At 39.6% G+C, this 21,137-nt stretch overlaps 1 protein-coding gene across 1 annotated transcript in view; it reads left to right on the forward strand.

The window, feature by feature from the left end:
- Positions 1-21,137, forward strand: part of FAF1 (Fas associated factor 1) — a 278,015-nt gene that overhangs the window by 148,261 nt on the left and 108,617 nt on the right. The window contains exons 9-12 of the mRNA XM_048498943.1: positions 7,903-7,998; positions 8,603-8,729; positions 14,092-14,155; positions 16,685-16,766. Coding sequence (XP_048354900.1) covers positions 7,903-7,998; positions 8,603-8,729; positions 14,092-14,155; positions 16,685-16,766 — 369 coding nt within the window. The remainder of the gene's footprint in view (positions 1-7,902; positions 7,999-8,602; positions 8,730-14,091; positions 14,156-16,684; positions 16,767-21,137) is intronic.

Raw genomic sequence — 21,137 nt, forward strand, 5'->3', positions numbered from 1 at the left:
GATTCAATCCCATGGGAGAAGAAGAAGAAGAAGTTTGGATTTATTCTCTGCTTTTCTCTCCTGCAAGGAGTCTCAAAGCGGCTTACAAATGCCTTCCTTTCCTCCCTCCATAACAGACACCTGGTGATGTAGGTGAGGCTGAGAGAGTTCTGAAAAACAGTGACTAGTCCAAGGTCACCCAGGAGGCTTCATGTGTAGGAGCAGTGAAACCAATCCAGTTCATCAGATAAGACTCTGCCACTCATGTGAAGGAGTGGGGAATCAAACCCGGTTCTCCAAATTATAGTCCACCTGATGTTAACCACTACACCACTGTGGCCCTCAAAGTGGAAAAGCTGTGCCATTCTTTCTTCATCATCTTTACCATTCCATTTTTTCCTTTTAATTATGGCAGCCAATAACATTCAGTCCCCAATTTGATATTTAGTTGAAGAAAAACTAAGATTAATCTCCTCCACCTGTCCCCTTGTTTTACACCTGTTTTCTGAAATAGGGTTTTTCAGCACCCTCTTCACCATCAAGTGATGAACACTAACTTCACTGGACTTACAAGGCTTCAACTGTGCTTAGAATGGCACTGTAACTCACCCCTTGCTAATCTGCAGTCATCATGTAATTGAGATAAAAAGGTTTTTTTAAAGTCCCTCAAGTGCATGTTTATGAACGAAATGGGAATTTCAATCTACTTTTGAAGAATGGTGAACAGAAAAGGAGAGAATGAGATGACCAGAGGAATGGAAGGAAGAAGAACAGATGAAGATGAATATGCATTGTGAAAAATACGGTAGTCAAGAGAAAAAGATAAGAATTCTAAAAACGGGTAAAGAGAGAAGGGAAAAGATAAAAAGAAGAATGTAGAGGAGAAAAATGCACAGTGAGGGGGAAAAGATGGCCAGAGGAAAAAAACATGGACAAGAGTGAGAGATAAAGAAAAGAGAATATAAAGGAATAACAAGAGAACATGTCAGGGAGCAGAAGAACAAAATATGGAAAAAGAATGAGACAGGCAGGGTTAAAAATCAACTCCATTAAGACCACAGAATCATTGGCAGATTCTGCATGGGCCTAAAACAGTGGTGTGAAAACTGTGTAAAAGGGTTTAAAACAGTATAAAAAGGTTTGCACAGTTTTCACACCACTGTTTTTGGCCCATGCAGAATCCGCCATTGATTTGAGGTGTTCATTTGGATGAGATGACACTTCCCCAGCTCTTTTTGTGAAAACCTCAGGTTTTAAAGAAATAAAGGCTGAGTTATTTTAGTGTTTATGCAGCTGATTGTAAATGAATGCACAGAAATTTTTAGGAGGAAAATATTTTAACATTAATACTTCGTTAGGATACAGTTAATGATCTGGAAAAATACCTATTAAATGTTTATCTACTATGGATGGGGCTGGCCGCCAGCTATTTGTCCTTTAGAACTGTATAAGTTGGACAAAGATATCCAGTACAAGATCAGATTCTTTACGGATCCTGTTGCTTGGCCACCATGATTTCTGCATTTATATTTGTCGGTCTCTGTCAGTTCTTTTTTTAGTGTACTGCTCAGGTAGCCTAGATGCTTAGTGATACCACAACAGCGGATGTTTCTTTTCCACAACTGCATTAAAAACAGATTTAATGAAGCATATGACACAAAATGCAAGTGCCAGCATTATAAAGAATAGCATAGATTATGTGTTATGTATGAAAGAGTTTCACTGATAATTGAGCTTGACCCAAATGTCTACTTTAATATTTCATTTATTCCAAAGTAGTCATTTCCTTTTAACTCTGTGATTTTAAAATTGTGACTAAACTGCTATTTAACCTTGCTACAAGAATGTGGCAGCAGGCTAGTCCAGGCAGGTCAACACTCACTTGGCTAGCTGGCACTTCTAATCAGCTTGCTTTAACCTGCAGTATATTAAAACTTTTATGAATTCTAGCACGTAAATGATTAAAAACACCCTGATGAGGAAAAAAATAGAATATTTCTAGCATGCTTGCTACATAGAATGAAATATAACCTTTATTGTTCATTATTAGGATCTGCCTTGTCTCCATGTGGGACCTGTGGATTTCCCAGAATTACAGATCATCCCCAGACTACACAATTCAGTTCCTCTGGAAAAATGGCTACTTTGGAGGGTGAACTTTATTTATTTACTCTTGAGGTCCCTCCCAGTCTACACCACCAAATCTTTATGAATTTCCAAACCTGGTGCTGACAGCCCTTGATGTCATGCTTCTTCAGGAATCACTGAAAGCTTTTTATTTTACTAGGGGTTTTGGTTGTTCCTACATCGGCATGATGTCACTTCTCAGTTTTTCCTGGAAGTGACATCACACCATTGCTGATGACAATATCCATTCCAGAGTCCTCCCTAGGAGTCTGCTAGAGGGCCCCAAATGCCCAGTGTGTCTTCACCTTCTTCCTTTTAAACATGCACTGCAAAACTAATTGGGGTAATTGAGCCACAGGTCTGCTGAATCTGCCCACCCACTCCAAGATTGCATGGCCTCCTTTCCTCCCAGCTTCATTCCCAACTTTCTGGAATATGAGGGGGCTGGGAGCGAGCCCCAGGGAGGCTTTCTTTTGCGGCAGCAGGGAGAGTTTGGTGGGGTGGCAGGGAGTCCGACCAGGAGGCAGCAGGGAGTTTGGCTGGAGTGTGTGTGCAGAGGGGAGGGGACAAATGCGACCCCACATGAGCCAGGCAGATGACGCCTGGGCCAAAGACCCCCTGCCCCATAGATATGCCACTGATATGTATTAATAGGGGGTTCCTATTATAGCTTCAACAGAATTATCATCTGAAATCACCCAGAACATTCTAGAATCTGGTAGGATCCACAAGTATTTGTAGGTGAACCATTTTAATTGCACCTCCAACCCAGCAGAAGAGAGTTGAACCTCCAAATCTCAATCCCTTCTTGAAAGGCTCTGAACAAAACATTAAGGCCAAGTTATGTCTTTTTCATGTGTTTGGCACATCATAATCTAAATGAGACTCATGCTGACCACAGATGCTGTGAAATTCTGAGCTGGTCTGGAGAAGGTACCACAAGCATGAATTCTAAAATACTCCAGAACAATTGGTCACCCAGGAACAGCATTTAAGAGACCATTTAGGGAAGCAGTAGGAAGAGGGAGGCTGGGAGACCTCTCCATTTCTGTCTGCAGATTTTTTGCAAATCTGATTCACTGTCTTCCTAAGTCACGTCTATTTTATTCAACACAGGACTCGTGTAACATATTTATGGATAACCTGGCAGATTTATGGATGATTTTATTGTATTTTGTATTTTATTTTTATTGTACAATGAATTTTATTTCTTTGATCTTTTGTTAGTCTCCTTGAAGGGGAGAAAAACAAAGAACTATCACTCTGTTGCAATGTACATACTTAAAAAACCCCACCATTAGACAATTCAAAGATAGGATTAAAACTATTTAATGTTATTTTTCAGTACTGTTTTGATTGCATAGGGGACATTTCTAAGGCAAGATAAATAACTTCTGTTGGTTACTGGAAAATTAATGGATTTTAATATGCCTCTCATCCACTATCAAAAAGAGTTTCTAGGAATTCTGGCTGATTTATCATACAACTTTATGCAAGGAGGGCTATTTAGAAACAAGTATACTTCAAGATTTTTGTCCAGATAGCACTTCTTGCTGGCGTTATGGACTGAATCATGCCTTACCACACATCATGGACTGAACTGCCTTACCACACATGATCTTTCCTGTCCTTTCTTGCTTGCTTTTTTCAATTAAACAACGGTTTTATTAATACTGAAAAAACAGAATGTATTATAAGCAATAATCACATGCATGCAAAGCATACAAGGGATAACAGACAGTCCAATTCTCAACCCAAGGTGACCAGGAATGGTGCCACTGCAGTGGCGTTCTGCCACCTCCAAAAAGCTCTCTGGAGGGGAGGGGAGGTAGAACCCCCCCCCAACCCAGAAAGCCCTCCATACACCACCCAAAGAGTGGTGTAAATCCAAACCCTGGGCCACAGCACAACTTCCCACAAACCTGGGGTGGAAACCAACTGACTTTATCTTTACTCATGGAAATGCCCTGCTCCCCCACTCCAGCGTCCAATTACATGTCAGTGCAGCTCTGTGGCAGCCTGCAATTCTAGGTTTCACTACCACAAACCTGAGGGACAGCCCGCTGCTGGTGCCTTTGCCCTCTCCACTCGCAGTGCCGGTGGAGGGGCAAATGCATTGGTGCTGCCCTGCACCATCTCCATTAAGTGATTCAGCCCCTGCCAATAGAATTGGGCTGTTAGAGAGAAAGGGTGAAAGTTAGGTTAGTGTTCAGAGATGGGTGATTGTAGAGCAAGAGGAACTCCCTGCCATTGCATGGATTCTGATTTGGTTGACATTTTATTGAGAGGTACACATTCCTCAACAATTAAAACAGCATTTGCAAAGAGAACATGTAGTCAGATGATATATAATCAACACCATCAAAATCAAGGCTGACCATAACTTAATAGCCTTAAAATGGTTAGCGATGGTAGCGTTCACTTCGTTTCTTAAGAAGCAAGCAACAGCAAATAAATTTATGTGAAGCCGAAGACCTTACAAACTAAACCAAGTAACTCTTTTATATGTAGTTATAGTTCAAGCAGAACAGTGAACAATCTCTACTGACATAAATACATGCACGCATAGAGAGAGCTTCTAGTCAACCCATTTATTGTGAAGTTTTAGTTCAATTGTTTTTAATTTCCGCAGATAGAATCTTCACTCTCTGAAATTTTTCCCCAGCATGCAATCATCAGAATTTATAACTGCTAATATTACTGTTTCCTGGATTTGCAGGTGCAGTTGTGCAAGGAACTTTGGTATACCTTGAAGATATATAATTAGTAGATTAATTGTGTGTAGTTAAATCATGTTCCCTGGTATTCATTTTTTGTTGTTTTTTAATAGTTAGAAATTAACAGAAAAAAGAAACCTGAACCAAGTCTTAATTACAGTTAGAACCAAAGATTAAGAGACAAAGACAAGTTTGTGTGTGTGTGTGTGTGTGTGTGTGTGTGTGTGTGTGTAATATACATATAATATAGAAATCAAGTGAGTAAAGTTTATTATATATAGCTGTTGGCCATCACAAATTTTCTAAAAGATTAATTCATATACATTGACAAGTCAAATATTAACATTTGATAAAACAACTTGAAACACTAACTAGCTGCTATATTCTATACTGAACCTTATTTTCCTTGATGTTAGAGTGAACAAAGCAGCTCTATATGATATGTATGGCTGATTCCGCATGGGCCAAAAACAGCGGTGTGAAAATGGTGTAAACCCTTTTACAGTGTTTTAAACCCTATTACACCATTTCCACACCACTGTTTTTGGCCCATGCGGAATCAGCCTATGTGACAAATTCAAACAACAGAAGTACTCTGGTTTCTCTTCAGATTGTATATGGAAATAAAAACAATGATCAATTATTAACAATGGCTATCCTTAATATAAATTCTAATAATCCAAAGTATATAAAAACACTGATAAATGCTTTCTTTTATAACTTTCTAAAAAAGTTTCTCACATAATACATTATAACTTTTCAAAGATTAATCTTTTGTTTCTTTCCCCTTAAACCCTCTTTCAATCTAATATACAATATAACATCAAAGGTACTGATAATTTTATATACATCATTTCATCAATATCCTTCATTTTTTCATCACTATCATTTATTCTGTTTCTGCTTCCTGCTTCTTCTTCTTGAAATAACATGAATAATAATGTTTTCCATTCTGGAATTCTTTAATTGGAATCTATAATTCACAAATTTTTGAGAATATTTTTGGCAATATGCCTAATATAGCCTTAATATCTGTTGCAAATTTGATTTTAAGGATTTTCTGAATTTCTGTATGAATTTCAAGAATTTTAAAACTTTTCTACATTTTGACCACATGAGATAAGAACTGTTCCATTCTTTACATTTCCAGCATTTCCTTTTGTCATTCTTGTCCATCTCTTCAATTTGTTACAACTTACTACAGTACTCAGAACAATGGAAACACCAGGACTCAATAAAGACACCAGATTCTTATCTCAGTACATATGCTAACATTTTCCAACTCTTGCATCTGTTTGTAAATTATTTTATGGTGCTGCATGCTAATTTGTTGCCATTTATAGGTTTCACCATCTGTGCTAATCTAATCTTATTAAACACGCAGTTACTGATGCATTTTGACCCTAACTAGCCCTTTCAAGCAACACTCTTCCCACTCTCTATCTATATGTAATGGTTGGTGAATTTTGTTTCAGCATATCTGAAGAAGAGTACGTGCACACGAAAGCATATACCAATAGTATACCGATAAAACAATAGATGAAAAGGATTGCTTTTTTCTTGGACCTTCAATAACTGGTGGCTTGGTTATTTCCCCACTCAGATATGAAGTAGTGGAGCCTGTGAGAGAAGGGAAGTTATATAAAGAGGATTGGAGCTTCCTCAATGAGACTGGCCATCCTTCTAAGATAAGCACTGCTTGAGAGAGACACTCTAAGGGAGAGTTTTTCTTAGGCCCCTTCCGCACGGGCGGAATATGGCACCCTGGGCTGTCGTCCCAGTCGGTTCTGGGACCGTTCATGCGAGCGGTCCCAGAGGGGTCGGGTCAGCATGGAATACGCCAACCTGACCCCTTCCGCCTCTGTGCGGAAACGGCCATAGTGTTAGTGGCCAAAGAACTGTGTGTAGTACTTACCTGAGGGTAAAAAGCAAGATTTTTAGGAAAAGGGCTAGATAGCCAAACAGAACTCCCTAACAACTATATTGAAGTACAGATTTATTTTGTCTAGTGTTAAAGTGACAGTATCATCAGGAAGGCACAAAGAGAGTATTCTGTCTAATTTGTATCAACTGAAAAAGTTACTAAACAAAATCATGTACATAGTAGCCTCTCCTTCGTGTGTGTGTGTATATATACATATTTGTTTTTCTCTCCTTAATCATTTGCTAGTTTAGCGCTTTTAAACTTGTTCCTGTAAATAAAATCTTTCAATTTCTGGTTTCAATTTTACTAGCCTCTGATGCCATTTCTTTATTTAGTTCATGACAGAAAGACAACAGACAAGTGCCCTGAAAGAGCAGCAAAATACTATTTAGATGGCTTCTGAGAAAAATATATGTGGGAATACTGAAAGAAAAATATGAACTCTTAACACCCTCTCCATGTTACTAATTTTTTTTTCAGTTGTAAAAAGCTGCTCAGTAAAAGCTGTTCTGTCAGAGATTTTTGGAGGGAAAAATTCTTTCAAGGCACAAGCAGTTGGCAGATGATTGTGTGTGAGAGGCATACATTCTCTTTCTCTCGCTGAGGAGGCTAGGGAGTGCCTTGTTATACTGGACCTTTCTAGCCAGTTAGCATTGATGTATTAGCATGGTGTTGACCCTGGTCATCCCATCATCTCTGCTTTATGTTGGTAAGAATGTTGATGCCCTGAACCAGAATTTTCTTGCTGCTTCATTTTTGTTATTAAAATATCTATACACTACCTTTCCTCATGGTTCAAGAAGGCTCTTACTACCCATAATGCTATTACGCTAGTGACCAAATGAACGTAAAGTAGGTGGACAAAAAGATACCTTGTACTATGTTGATTTGTCAAAGAGGGACAGTCTTGTGGGAAAGGGTATGTTGGTAGAACAAATGACATGATTTGGTGCATAAAGTGTACCATTTAATAGGAATAAATCAAATGTTTATTATTTTGCCTAGTCCTGTTTTGCATAACAAGTCTCTTGCCTGTTATAATAGAAAAATTTCTTTCTTACCTTTTCATTTTTGTTCACTGAAGCCCACTGCAGTATCTGTTCATCGAAAATATGGAAATGACATATGTAATGCAGCAGTTTATCTTGTTTTCAGATTACTCTAGCAGCATCTGGGATCTCTTATCCTTGCCACCGACTCACAGTTGGAAGAAGATCCTCACCAACACAAACCAGAGACCAGTCAGAAGAGGTAAAAAAACCCTCAAAACATTAAATCCATCTTTTGTTTCAGTCATAGATCTTTAAGCCTAGATGGAAGCTGAATTTGTTTTCCAAATTAAAAGTTTGATTCATACAACAACATGATCATTGCCTCTTGAATATGTTGATTGAATGGGGGGAAAAGGAAATTAAAACAAAGCTCTTTAGTTGAAAATTGTAAACTGAAATATAAATTACATGTTATTATTGAGCAACTGTTGCCAGAGGTGAGGCTGAAATGAAATTTTTTTGAAGAGTCCCAGTGAATTAATTAAATTAAGTTGTTAGATATAAATGCTTGTCTTAGACTTATGCCACATGCCTCAGTTACTGAAATAGAGAGAAAATTATATTTCCAATCAGATATAACTTCCTTTTTCTGTCAGAAATGAATCAATCCTAGGAAATTTTAATCATGCATAACACACAGAATGGCAAAAACTCTCTTGGCATTATCATTTTAGTGAAGCTGATAAATTTCTACATTATACAAACCACAGCTTTAGATTGACTTATTTTTATACTTAGATATCAGAAACTGATGGTACTGAAATATGCATTTGTTTTGTGTTTTAATTATTTTCTTACACTAGCAATGCACAGATGTACATATGGTTAGTGACAGTGATGGAGATGACTTTGAAGATGCTACAGAGTTTGGAGTCGATGATGGAGAGATGTTTGGTATGGCATCATCGGCGCTGAGGAAATCTCCAATGAGTAAGTACTCCCGTATGCCATCAATAGTGAAACACTAAGTACAGTTAGAGTACTAAGTACAGTTAGTGTAATAAGAGATATTCTTTGGTTGCCGTATGTAGTACAGGTTTTTTTTTGTAAAACTATATAGTGTTTGGGGGGCAGTAATTATTTCCTGCAAAGTTGAATCCATTGACTCCATCAACAGGACAAATACTTCATGGAAGGGAGAATTTGGATCTCATCTGGTATATTTTTTCTGTGTTTGCTTCTATTGGTAATATCATCATCCCAAAAGAAAAGTAAAAGGAAACATGACAATGCTGCCCTGTATAAATGTCTACTGGGTGCGATTCTTCAAGTCCTTAGAGAATAATTTCCATTTTGAGTCAATTATGAGAGCAGATATCCTGGGAGAAATGATAGAAATTATAAAGCAAAGGGTGATTATAAATATGATCAGTAATATCAAACATATTCAAGGTTGATGTATGTGGATTTTAATAGTGCAATCCTATTGGGGGGGGGACACTGAATTGAGTTGGCAAGAGACAGCCCCGCTGGCTGAGGTGACAATGGCACATGTGGCTCCCTCTGCTCCTTTCTGTTCCATTGATAGACAAATACTTGATAGACAAAGTCAGAATGTTGGATTATTGGGGGGGGGGCAAATAGAGATAACTATTTGCATCAGTGATGAAACAGAGCATGGTCAAAAATTTTAAAGTTAGGAGCCAGGCTCTTGTGACTAATAGGTACTGACCTGCTTCTAAACATAGAGTTGCGAATGAATCACAGCGTGGGACTCCGAAGATTTGATAGAAAAAACTTGACTGGATTTTTTCTAAAGAGTGGTCCCAACCACTGATCCACAGGGGGATCCTATACAGCAGTTGTTGAATTGTTTTTGCTTTGAATAACTTTAACGTTGCTGTGATACACTTACCCCCTTTAGAAAAGAAAAAGTTCAGGATGGCAGCTGCCCTGACCTTGGCATTCTTTGCTGCACACTCTCTGTGTTTGGCACTCTTCGCTGCAAGCTCTCTATGTTTTACCCAGGAGGGTTTGTTGGCAAAGGAAACACCTAAGTATTTGAAAGCTTTGACCTGTTCCACTATTTTGCCATCCCACTTCCAATGAAATTTTTTTTAAGTATTGTAAAATACCAGTACCTTTGTCTTTTTGGGAATTGATTTCCAGAGCATTGGAGGCACAATACTCACTGTATTTAACCAGAAGATGGTTTAAGCCCATTCTAGATCTGGATAGTAGGAGCATGTCATCTGCATACAGAAGAATAGGAAGTGGCACATTCCTTAAGGTTTGGTTATGGGGGTTGAATTCACTTAAAACAGGAGCGAGTCAGAAAGGAACAGGTTGAAGAGGACAGTGGCAAGAACATAGCCCTTTTTGACACCTCTAGTTATTAATATTTTAGATGACAGCATCCCTGATGGGAGGCATTTGATTTGGCGTGTGGTATTACTGTAGAGACCTTTAATTAGCAAATGGGGCTCTAAGATTAGTGTTTCCAGTTTTTGCCAGAGCAGTTCTCTACAGACCAAGTCAAAGGCCACTTTAAGGTCAAGAAATACTGTGTATATGTTGGATCTGCCCTTCTTGACATATTTAGTGATTAAGGTGTTAAGAACAAAACAATGATCAATGGTGGAATGGCCTTTTCCAAAACCTATCTGCTCGGGTCCTAAATTTTCTTCTCAACAGTCCAAGCAATAAGTCTCTGTAGTAAAGATTTTGCATAAAGTTTCACAATAGATGATAAGAGACTAGGGTTGGCTGTGTCTCCCTTCTTGAAGATGGGAGCAATTTTTTCATTTGTCCAGGCAGCTGGTATGAGGCCTGAGTTATTTACTGCGGTAAATAGAGTGGCTAACAAAGGGATATCTTTTAACCTGTGTTCCCTCCTCTAGTATGCCTATACATTTTTTCCAGACAGGGCATAGCATTATATGAGAAAGATCCACTCAGTAGCGGTCGTGGTAACAGCAGAAGCAGTTAAGGAAAAGAAAACGCAGGAACCCAGGCGTTGTTCACTTCAAAGAACAGAAGGGTTTTATTCCTTGTTTCCAAAATCACAAAACAGTCTGACAGAGTGCAGCGCAGCAACTGGATAACCAAAGCACACACAGAGCAAACTGTTCTCTGCATATGTATACAGACATACAACCAATCAGGGAGTAGTGATGCAATCACACTAGATGTGCTTAGTCATGGTTGCATCACCCACCTGAAACTAGGTGAAAGGTGGAGGATTGCATCAGGGACGTAGGTATAGATTTTTTATGGGGGGGTTCGGGGGTGGGGCCACACCTCCACTCTCCCCTAGGGCATGGCCACGCCTCCCCAAGCCCCGCCCCTGGCCTAGCACTTACAAAAGCAGCTCTCCGAAGTCGGGGATGGCAGACTCCCCGGCCCTGCCCTCCCCTGCCCCTCCCCTCTGGGTAGAGGCATAGAGGGAAAATGGAGCCTGGTGCAAAATCTGAGCCTCCCCCCCCCACCCGGGCAGCCGCTGTGATGCTGGAATCCACCCCCAAACAGCATCACTTTCAATGGTGTTTAAACTAGAGAACCCAAATTCTCCTTTTAAATCCACCTTAAAGGGAGAATCTTGGGGTGGATTATTCCCCACCCTGAAACAGCATCACTTTCAATGTGGTGTAGTGGTTAAGAGCAGGTGCATTCTAATCTGGAGGAACAGGGTTTGATTCCCTGCTCTGCCACTTGAGCTGTGGAGGCTTACCTGGGGAATTTAGATTAGCCTGTGCACTCCCACACACGCCAGCTGGGTGACCTTGGGCCAGTCACAGCTTTTCGGAGCTCTCTCAGCCCCACCCACCTCACAGGGTGTTTGTTGTGAGGGAGCAAGGGCAAGGAGATTGTAAGCCCCTTTGAGTCTCCTACAGGAGAGAACGGGGGATATAAATCCAAGCTCTTCTTCTTCTTCTAAACTGAGGACCTCAGATTCTCCCTTTAAATCCATGCCGAAGGAGGTGGATTTAAAAGGAGAATCTGGGGAAATTTGGGGGTGCCTGCTGTCAGGGGTGCAATGATTAAGCTAGAAGCACCAAACTTTCAGGGTATCTTTAGGAGTCTCTCCTAATGATACCACCCAGGTTTGGTAAAGTTTGGTTCAGGGGGTCCAAAGTTATGGACCCTCAAAGATGTAGCCTTCATCTTCTATTAGCTCCCATTGAAAACAATGGAGGATGGGGCACTCCCTTTGGGAGTCCATATCTTTGGACCCCCTGGACCAAACTTCACAAAACCTGGGTGGTACCAATAGGAGACTCTCCTTATAGTAATGCCTCCTAGGAGTTTATATGAACTAGGTCCAAAGTTGAACCTCAAAGGTGTAGCCCTCATCTTTCTACTAGTCTCATTGAAACAATGGGAGGATAAGAATTCCCTTGGGAGTCCATAACTTTGGACCCCTGACCAAACCTCACTCAAACCTTGGTGGTACCAATAGGAGATTCCTCCTTAGTGGTCGCCCTACAGAAGTTTAACTAGGGGTCCAAAGGAACCTCAAAGGTGTAGCTCTATCTTCTATTAGCTCCCATTGAAAATAATGGAGATGGGGCACTCCTTTGGGAGAGTCCATATCTTGGACCCCTGACCAAACTTCACAAAACCTGTACCTAATTAGGAGATCATAGGCGTCTGCTTGCAGGTTTGGTTCAGGGGGTCCAAAGTTATGGAACCTCAAAGGTGTAGCCCCCATCTTCTATTAGCTCCCATTGGAAACAATGGAGGATGGGGGCACCCCCCTTGGGAGTCCATAGCTTTGGACCCCCTGGACCAAACCTCACCAAACCTGGGTAGTATCATCAGAAGAGTCCCCCAAACAATCCCTGAAAGTTTGGTGGTGCTAGCCCAAACAATGCACCCCCTGCTGTCCAAAAACCAAAAAAGCACTAAAATGTTTTTAAAAACCCACAAACGGGTGGGCGGAGCTTCGGACATGAATGGGGGGATTCAAACTCGAGAAACCCCCCCCTTACCTACGTCCATGGATTGCATCAGCCAAGCTGTCAAGTAGATTTTGCTGATCTAATTGTCAAGTCCTAACATTATAATACCACAATATTATTGCATGAAAACTGAGCACAAAATAAAGGCTGGAAATTATTCAGATGAACATTATGGAAAAGTGATTAAAGCAGGACCTATGAATGTAGTTAAACCTTGAAGCCAAAATGCAAATATATCTGTAGATTTTCATCTTCTGAATATGTTTGACATAGGAAAGGAGATAGAATATAGTTTGATTTGCAAAAAGGAAACTTTCCTCTACTTCCAACTAAAGAGAGAGAGAGAAGATATGGGACTGGGGAGGGCAGGTTTTGGGGAGAGAAGGAATCTCTGCAGGGTATAATGCTGTGGAATGCACTCACTAAAGCAGCCATTTTATCCAACCATCACCACCACCCGAGGTTGGCAACTCAACTGCTCTTCATTGGACCGTCTTTCAATATAAAGCCTTCACTCCTCTCCTGACTAGAATACAGGGAGTGTGAACTTATGGAAAGATCTACTTATGACTTCACCATGAATGCAGTGAAATATCGGGCCTACCAGAAACTATGTCAATTTTGCATTGTCTTGTAATCTGCATGGAATGGGCTTTTTGCAAGATGTGGTTTTGTTACGGAGTTTGCAAATTGCAGTGAATAGAACTGTGAAAATTCCACTTGAGCAAAAAAAAAGGTGTTAGGTTTATATTCTGGAAGAATATTCAAAGCAGACAAAAAATAGATGGAAGGTGTGTGGGTCAGTTGGAGGACTGGTGTTGGTGTTCTTCTGAAATTCAGATTGCTTAGATTTCTCAAATCTCTCAATTGGAACAATGGTCTCCCAGATTAAAATCTTAACTCAGCTCTCTATCCACTGGGCTATTTGGTTGAATTATTTGTTTTACTTCTTATTTTCTATGAAAAGTTTAGCACATGTTGTTGTTATAATTTCTATTGTAAATACTGAAATCTAATCAGCTGCTTACATTTTTTGCAAATTGTAATGGCTTACAATCTTCTAATTATATTGGTAAAATAACAGCAATCTGAATGGAGAAACTAATATTATCTTCTTTATCTTCCTATCTGCAAATCTGATTTGTCCAAAAAAAACACAATCTAATCACTGATCTCCAGTAAAGCTTGTTCCCTGTGCTAGGGTTCCTAACCATAGTGCAGCACTAGAATTAAGAAAATAATAAAGATGAATGTTTTAAAATGACATGTTTTCCCTCTGCTGTACACCGCCCAGAGCCCTCCGGGGATGGGGCGGTATAAAAGCTTAAAAAATAAATAAATAAATAAATAAATGTGAGTGTGTTCTAATATTTTCCTGTCCTTTTTTTTAGTGCCAGACAATGCTGAAAATGAAGGAGATGCCTTGTTACAGTTTACTGCAGAATTTTCTTCAAGGTTTGGTTTGCAACTATAAATTTCCTATATGCATGAACCCTTAATGTAGAAATAGCATGCAAATTATATTTTTATGAAGTATTTGTAAAAAGTTAAAGTAAAAGTTGAAGTTAAAATATGATAAAAAAATTAAAATACTAAGCTCTGTTCAGAATCAATCTCTCTGACTTCCATAGGAAGAGTGGAAGAAATTGATTAGTATTTTAAAGTGAAAGCTCTCACTGGAAGTGTGCAAACATTTATTTCACAATTACCATGTAACAGGGAAGGCTTCCAACATATTTTTTCAGCATATACAAACAGTATCCATCCGTGAGAAGCAGTGTCTGAAATGAATTCTTGCGTAGACGTGTGACATGAATGGGCTGACTGAATGCATCTTCAAAAAGAGAGGAGCTGTAGAGAACAGTGATATTAGGTGCACTCAGCCCTTTGTATATAAAAAATTTAGGCCACAACTTATATGCTTCTTTAGCTGAGTTTCAAAATGGCCATGGTTTTGAGATGGAGTAGATGAGTAGCCAGCAGTATGCATATTCTTTATAAGCTCTCTCTTCCTGTATATGGCATTCTACACAGGGATAAGGCTGAAAGTAGAAGTGACCTTTTCAGTTCTCTAGACTGTTTCTATGGAACTCTTTTATGTGATAAAAAGCAACATCCTAAAAGAGTGAAGCGATTAAGAAAGTGAGCAGCAGGGTCCAGATCAGCATTCTCTGCATTTCAGCCTGTTCCATTTGCCTTAAGGAGCTATGAAATGGGCAATACTGCTTTTGAGCAAAGCCTTTTCAGAAAGTTTATTGTATATTTTATCAAAATATTTATAACTCTTCTTTCCTCTTGGTTCAAAGCAGCTTACAATAATAAAGAAAACATTCCCAACTTAAGAACAAAAATAAAATAACAAGCCCCCAAATCTGTTCCCATCCCCCACATAAAAGATTTCTGCTGGTCAAACTCCCTCAAATGCTCTGGCAAACAGAAAGGTCTTACAATATCTTCTGAATATCTCCAAGGAGGGGGCTGATAGAAGGTGTTCCTGGTTAGCATGACAACCTGCCTTTCAAACAGCAAGCAGAATCTATGAACACCCCCAAGCTCTGAACCTGCTCAGAAAATCCAATGTCACTCCATCTAGGACAAGTGGATTAAATCCCTCTCAAATATCAGCTATCCAGCCTAGTATTACCCCATCTTGTCCAGCGTCAGCTTCAGTTTGTTCTGCCTTAGCCACCTGATTAAACCCTTAAAGCACCAGTTCAGAACCAAGGCCCGCTCCTCAAGGGCCAAAAACAGCGGCCCTGGAATGGTAAAAACACTGTTCCAGGGGTGCTGTTCGCATGGCTGCTGCCTCTGCATCGAGGCATCGCTGTGCTTTTCCTCCGAAACCTGTGGGGAAGCACTGTTTTCTTGCCTCACTCAATGAGTAAGACTTTTGGGAAACAGCGTTTCCTTGCTGGCGCCATGCAAACAGCACCGGGTTGGAGGTGCCACTTTCAGGCAGCTCCTGTTTTTTCCACACTTAACTTCTCTCCCTGTGGAGCTCCACAGGGACGAGGAGACTCAGCCACGCTGCCCTTCAACCCCCTGGGGTTGGAGGGCAGCATGTGCATGCCTCCTCACCCCTGTGGAGCTCCGCAGGGTGAGAAGGTAAGTGTGGGGAAACAAAATGGAGGTGCTTCTGCGGGCCATGGCCACTCTGGGGCGGCTTGCACCTCAGCATGCAAATTTCCCTGGGGCCACACCGGCATCAAATATGCTGGTGTGCAGCCACTGCTGTGACCCGCTGCTGTGACCCGGTGTGCAGCCACTGCTGTGGCCCATGAGGAACGGGCCCAAGCTAGACTCATCTGAAGCTTGAACAATGAAATATAGAACTGGGCAAATTGGTGGCATCTTCAAATTGGTGGCACCCAACTCCAAAGCTCTTGACCATCTCAGCCAGTGGCCTCATAAGAGCATAGGTGAGAGAATAAAATCACAAGATAAATTCCATCCAGTTGATTCTGCACTTCCATTGGCCCCACCTTAGTCTGGTGAGACAGCAAAGAGTAAAACTATGGAAGGTCTATGCCCTTAATACCAACTCCATATTTACGCCAGTGGATAATAATGGAGGTAAATTAGAGACTGACCTGTAATTGGCTACTTCATCTCTAGTCAATGAAAGTTTTTTGAACAGAAGTCTAACTGCCTCCTGCAAAGGCTTAGGGAGAGCATCCTCAGTCAGAGAAGTGTTGATAATTTTCACTAATGGCTCCAGCAGGTTCTGTTGACATAGGAGTAAATATTAGCTGAGATTCACTTCATTTCAATACCCCTGTTCACTGAGAAATCCTGCTTAAAATTAAGTTTTTAAAAAGTTTTTACTGTGTAAAAAAATCTTCTGTTTATGTTAACAGAGCTATTGACTATTTAAAAGCTGCTAGTAAAATCTTTTAAATATTGCTGAATGTGAGATGTCATTATTGCAGTTTTTAGAAAGAAGTCAAATGATATTTTAATGGAAACATTTTGATATTCAAACAGATACGGCGACTGCCATCCAGTATTTTTTATTGGATCATTAGAGGCTGCTTTTCAAGAAGCCTTCTATGGGAAAGCAAGAGATGTAAGTCAATGTTTAGTGCTACACTGCTAAGATGAAAAGGAAACTGTCTATAAAATTTCTTCAGGACTAAGTGTAGGCAACCGCTGACATTCGTTCCGAACAGTGGCAAGCCAAACCATTTTGCTCAACACAAAGGGCTGGTTCTCTAACCAAGGGAATAAGAGTTGCCCCTGAAGTGCTGGAAGTAGCTTCTGGGGCTCAGTTTTCTCTCAGTGTGTCTGCTTGTCCCTGTCTCTGTCCCAGCTGCCATTTGTTTGCTAATATGTCAACATTTTCAAAGGTAGATACTGCTTTTCTTGGCACTATAGCCAAACCAGATTCCGTACCCCAGCTCTATAGTTTGCTTTTATTCCCCATTATGAAGTTGTAGTATTTTATTTTATATAACTAATGAAAATTTTAAAAAATGATAAAATTGTAATGCTGCTAGGTAACTTCTACCTTGAATTTTAGGATCAGGCAGTTACATTCAGTTCTTATCACCAAATAACCTCTCTAGAATTTTCCTGTATTATGGTATAAGCTTATTCCTTGTGCCAGTACAGCAGTGGCAGGAGCATAATGTATGAAAACAGTAGACTAGTATACTGGAATTCTGAATGCAGTATAATGCAAACAGACTGCATTATACTGAATCAGACAATCAGTACTATCAGTCTGGCAGCCACTCTCACAGCTCTCAGGCAGTGGTCTTTCATATCATCCACTACCTGATCGTTTTCACTAGAGATTTTGGGGACCGAACCTAGACTTTTTGCATGCAAAGCAAATGCTCTGCCACAGATCTATGCCCCCTCCTTTAGTAATGCTTGAAGTAGTACCAGTTGAGTAATAATCAAGGATATATCAGGAATGTTTATATTATGTCATATAAACTATCTAGCCTGAACACTGAAATAATTACTTTAGCTCTCTTATTTGTCCTTCCTCTGAGTGAAATAAGGAGGGCTGCCACAAGAGGCATATCTAGGGAAAATGTAACCCAGTGCAAAATCTGAGTCCCCCCCTCCCCTGTATGGGTGGCTCCCCCACAACAAAACAACTTTTTTTGCACCAGGTCTTGAAGTCAGTGTATGGACACAGGGGGAAGAAGGAGGGGTGTGGGGGTGATTTTCGACCCCCTTGTGACTAAATGGCTGCAGCTTGGGGACATTTGACCCCATCTGTTCCCCTGGGCGGTATGCCCGTGGCTGCCACAAGGGAGAACCTTTCCAGCTATCGCTTCCTGTGTCTTCAATATCCTTCCACTGAATGTCCATATTTCCCCCACCTAACCTCCTTTCAGGAGCAGATAAAGCCCTACCTATTTGGTTAAGTATTTGTTTGTTCTCTAGAGTTTTACTATATTAGCTTTCTTATGCTGAGTACTGAAGTATTTTGTTGTTTGATTTTATTGTAAACCTCCTTCAACCCAGTGTTGGAGAGGTGAGATATAAATATTTTAAATAAATTAAGCTACAATTTCTCAGAAGATGCGGGAGGGTATTGTAGAATCCATAGGAAAAGAAAGCAGGACCATCTTGTGAATTTACAGACTCCTGTCTATAGAGGGACTACTGTCCACCTCCATCCTCCACCTCCAAAAAAGACATGCCTTGTGGTTAGGAGGTAGGGTTTAAGTTGAGCTCTATAAGGGTCAGCTTTACTAGATTGTTATTTACTTAGGTTCTTCTCTTTGCTCTTTGCTCTTTGCTCTTTTTTCTTTTTTAAAATAAAATTCTCATCCTATATTTCTTTTTCCCTACCAATATGTTCCCCTACCAATATGTTCCTTTCCCTACCAATATGTTCCTTCCCTACCAATATGTTCCTTTTCCCTACCAATATGTTAACATCCACCTTAATGGGGCTACACTTTGAACCCATGACCAAAATTATCATGAATGGTTTAACTCCAAACTCTTTCCTAGCTATCATATCAGTTGAGTTTCAGAACTCAAAATGCTATCTGCTAATCTAAACTGGTGAATGTTTTTACTCTGGGAAGAAGGAACCTCTTGATTATCCCAAAGATAATCAGGATAATCCTTATTTCATAGGTGTAAAAACAATATCCCAAGTTTCACAGGGGCTCTTCAGCTCTGAAAGAAGGAGCCCATCTATAGGGAACAGGCTGCAAGCTGGATCTCCTTCTCCTGAAGGAGGAGCAACCCTGAATAATGTGCTTTTTTGAGAATAGGAATTCAGTTAAAACTCTCTCTTTTTTTCTCTTGAAAGTACTTGATAATGGATCTAATAGATGTTGATGTCCATGAGAAAACTTCTCACTGTATTATATATTATGTTTGAAAAAACTTCTGAAAGAAACAATTCCTATCATCCTACTTACATAGGATTCATTGTTGATACAACGTATGCATAAATAATTGATACATCGTATGCATAAATAACTGTACACTTTCAAATGTTTCACTAGAGCCTAGACAAATGAGCGTATACTTCCAACAGTTAATATTATATCACATTATAGAAATAGCTATCCAGTGTTTTGCATGTGTGTCTGCATAATCTAGAAGCTGCCTTGCATTTTCAAAAACAATCACTTAAAGAAGATACTTCATAAGCCAGCATCTTATTTTGTTGCTAGAAGGAGGACTAATTATAGTGGAAAGGTTCGGTTGACCATTAGTTTTCTTGTAAATCTATATTAGCTATTTAATGGGTCAAGTAACTGCTTGAATAATACATAAAAAATAACGAGCTCTAACACAATCTTACTTTATTGATATTATTTGCTGGCTTTTTCAAATCTTGTTTTCCTAAAGGAAAGGTCGTATAAGGAATAGCTTGTCATCTTTTTCATAAAATTTACCAAACTATATATTTTTTCCATTGAAAAAATGGAAATCTGAAACCATATATTTTAATTTGAACTGTGGAGGGCACTTAATTTTACCAGGGCAACAGATGAGCTTCAAGCAATAGCATTCTTAACTTGAAGTGAGAAATTGAGTTCGCAGAGTAAATAAAAACAAGATTGAAGGTTTAAATCCTCTGCTAGGCTTTTTGAACTTATATGCTCATTAAATGTTTATTGGAGTGGCAGGATTACGAAGGATTTGGAGCGCTTCATCAACTGGAGTATAGTTAATCACTAAGTAAAACACTACATTTGATAAAGTGTTTCTCACGATGCCACACTCAATCCATCTTAATGAAAATCACTTCAAACTGATTTAATTTGAGAGCACTTTGCAGCCAAGAGTGCATGTAGTCCTTGTTCTTTTTTTCATAAGGAATGTTCACTGTTTTCTGAGCTGAGGGTGCTCTGTACAAATTCATATTCAGTGATCAAACAAGAGCTACTTTCTGCCAGCTTGTCTTGCTTCATAGGTAAAACATCTAGTAGATTTTGTAACTATAAAGATGAGAGCTGATTTAAAAACAAAAAAAGCATGGAATGAATTATTTTTCTTAAAACTGCCATTTGATGTGTCAAAAGTACTCACACATGTATCGTCATTTGATTTTCCATTTGTCAGGAAGAGTGCATGATTGACTAATGTAAAATTACTGTTTCTTCTGTGTATGAATTTAAACTTTATTGATATGACCAAACTTGCATTTATTTTGGAATGATTTATGGTGCTTTTATTGCCATTTTCCGCATGCACATCTTACCACAGGTTTTCATTTCATACCCCCCCCCATTCACCATCTTTCTCCTTGTCACTTCAGCTGCATTTATTCCACATGCTTCTTCTGAAAATATATTATTCCTAATAGTTGTGGGCTGTCATCCATGATGCAGACCAACAACACACCCTTCAGCCATTTTCTCGTCCCTTTTATCTGCTGTTTTCAAAAATATATTTTTAAAAATCTCTATCTTATTAGCTATGTAACATCATCCCGAATAAGCAATGTCAGGTTAAGGTAGAGATACAGTGTACCTACAGTTATTCGTGAGGGAAATTGACGAAGGAAATTGCCCTTGTAGGAGGAAATTGACAAGAGACTGCTGCAGTCCCTTGTCAGTTTCCTCCTGCAAAAGCAACTTCACCTTAAGCTGACATAGCTTATTCAGGATGAAATTGACAAAGCTGATGCAATTAACCTGTCTTGTGCCTGTGCCCTGATGTTGCGTTATTAATATGATAGAGAATTTTTTTAGATTACTTTCAAAAATGCAGAATGTGGGGAAGCAGAAAATGGCTGAAGGAAAGATTGGGTAACTATACAGGTATGTGAATAAGGGCTGGGTGTTTGATGGGGTGGTTAAACAAAGATTGTTTCAACGTGATTGCACGCTTAAAGGAAGCTGGCTCAGGAAAAAAAATAACCATATAAGTGCTCAGGAAAACAATGGAGGAAAAGTGAAGGGAAAATATTTCATAGAATCATAGGCCCCTTCCGCACATGCAAAATAAT

Source organism: Sphaerodactylus townsendi, linkage group LG05 (assembly GCF_021028975.2).
Source record: "Sphaerodactylus townsendi isolate TG3544 linkage group LG05, MPM_Stown_v2.3, whole genome shotgun sequence".
Lineage (NCBI taxonomy): Eukaryota > Metazoa > Chordata > Lepidosauria > Squamata > Sphaerodactylidae > Sphaerodactylus > Sphaerodactylus townsendi.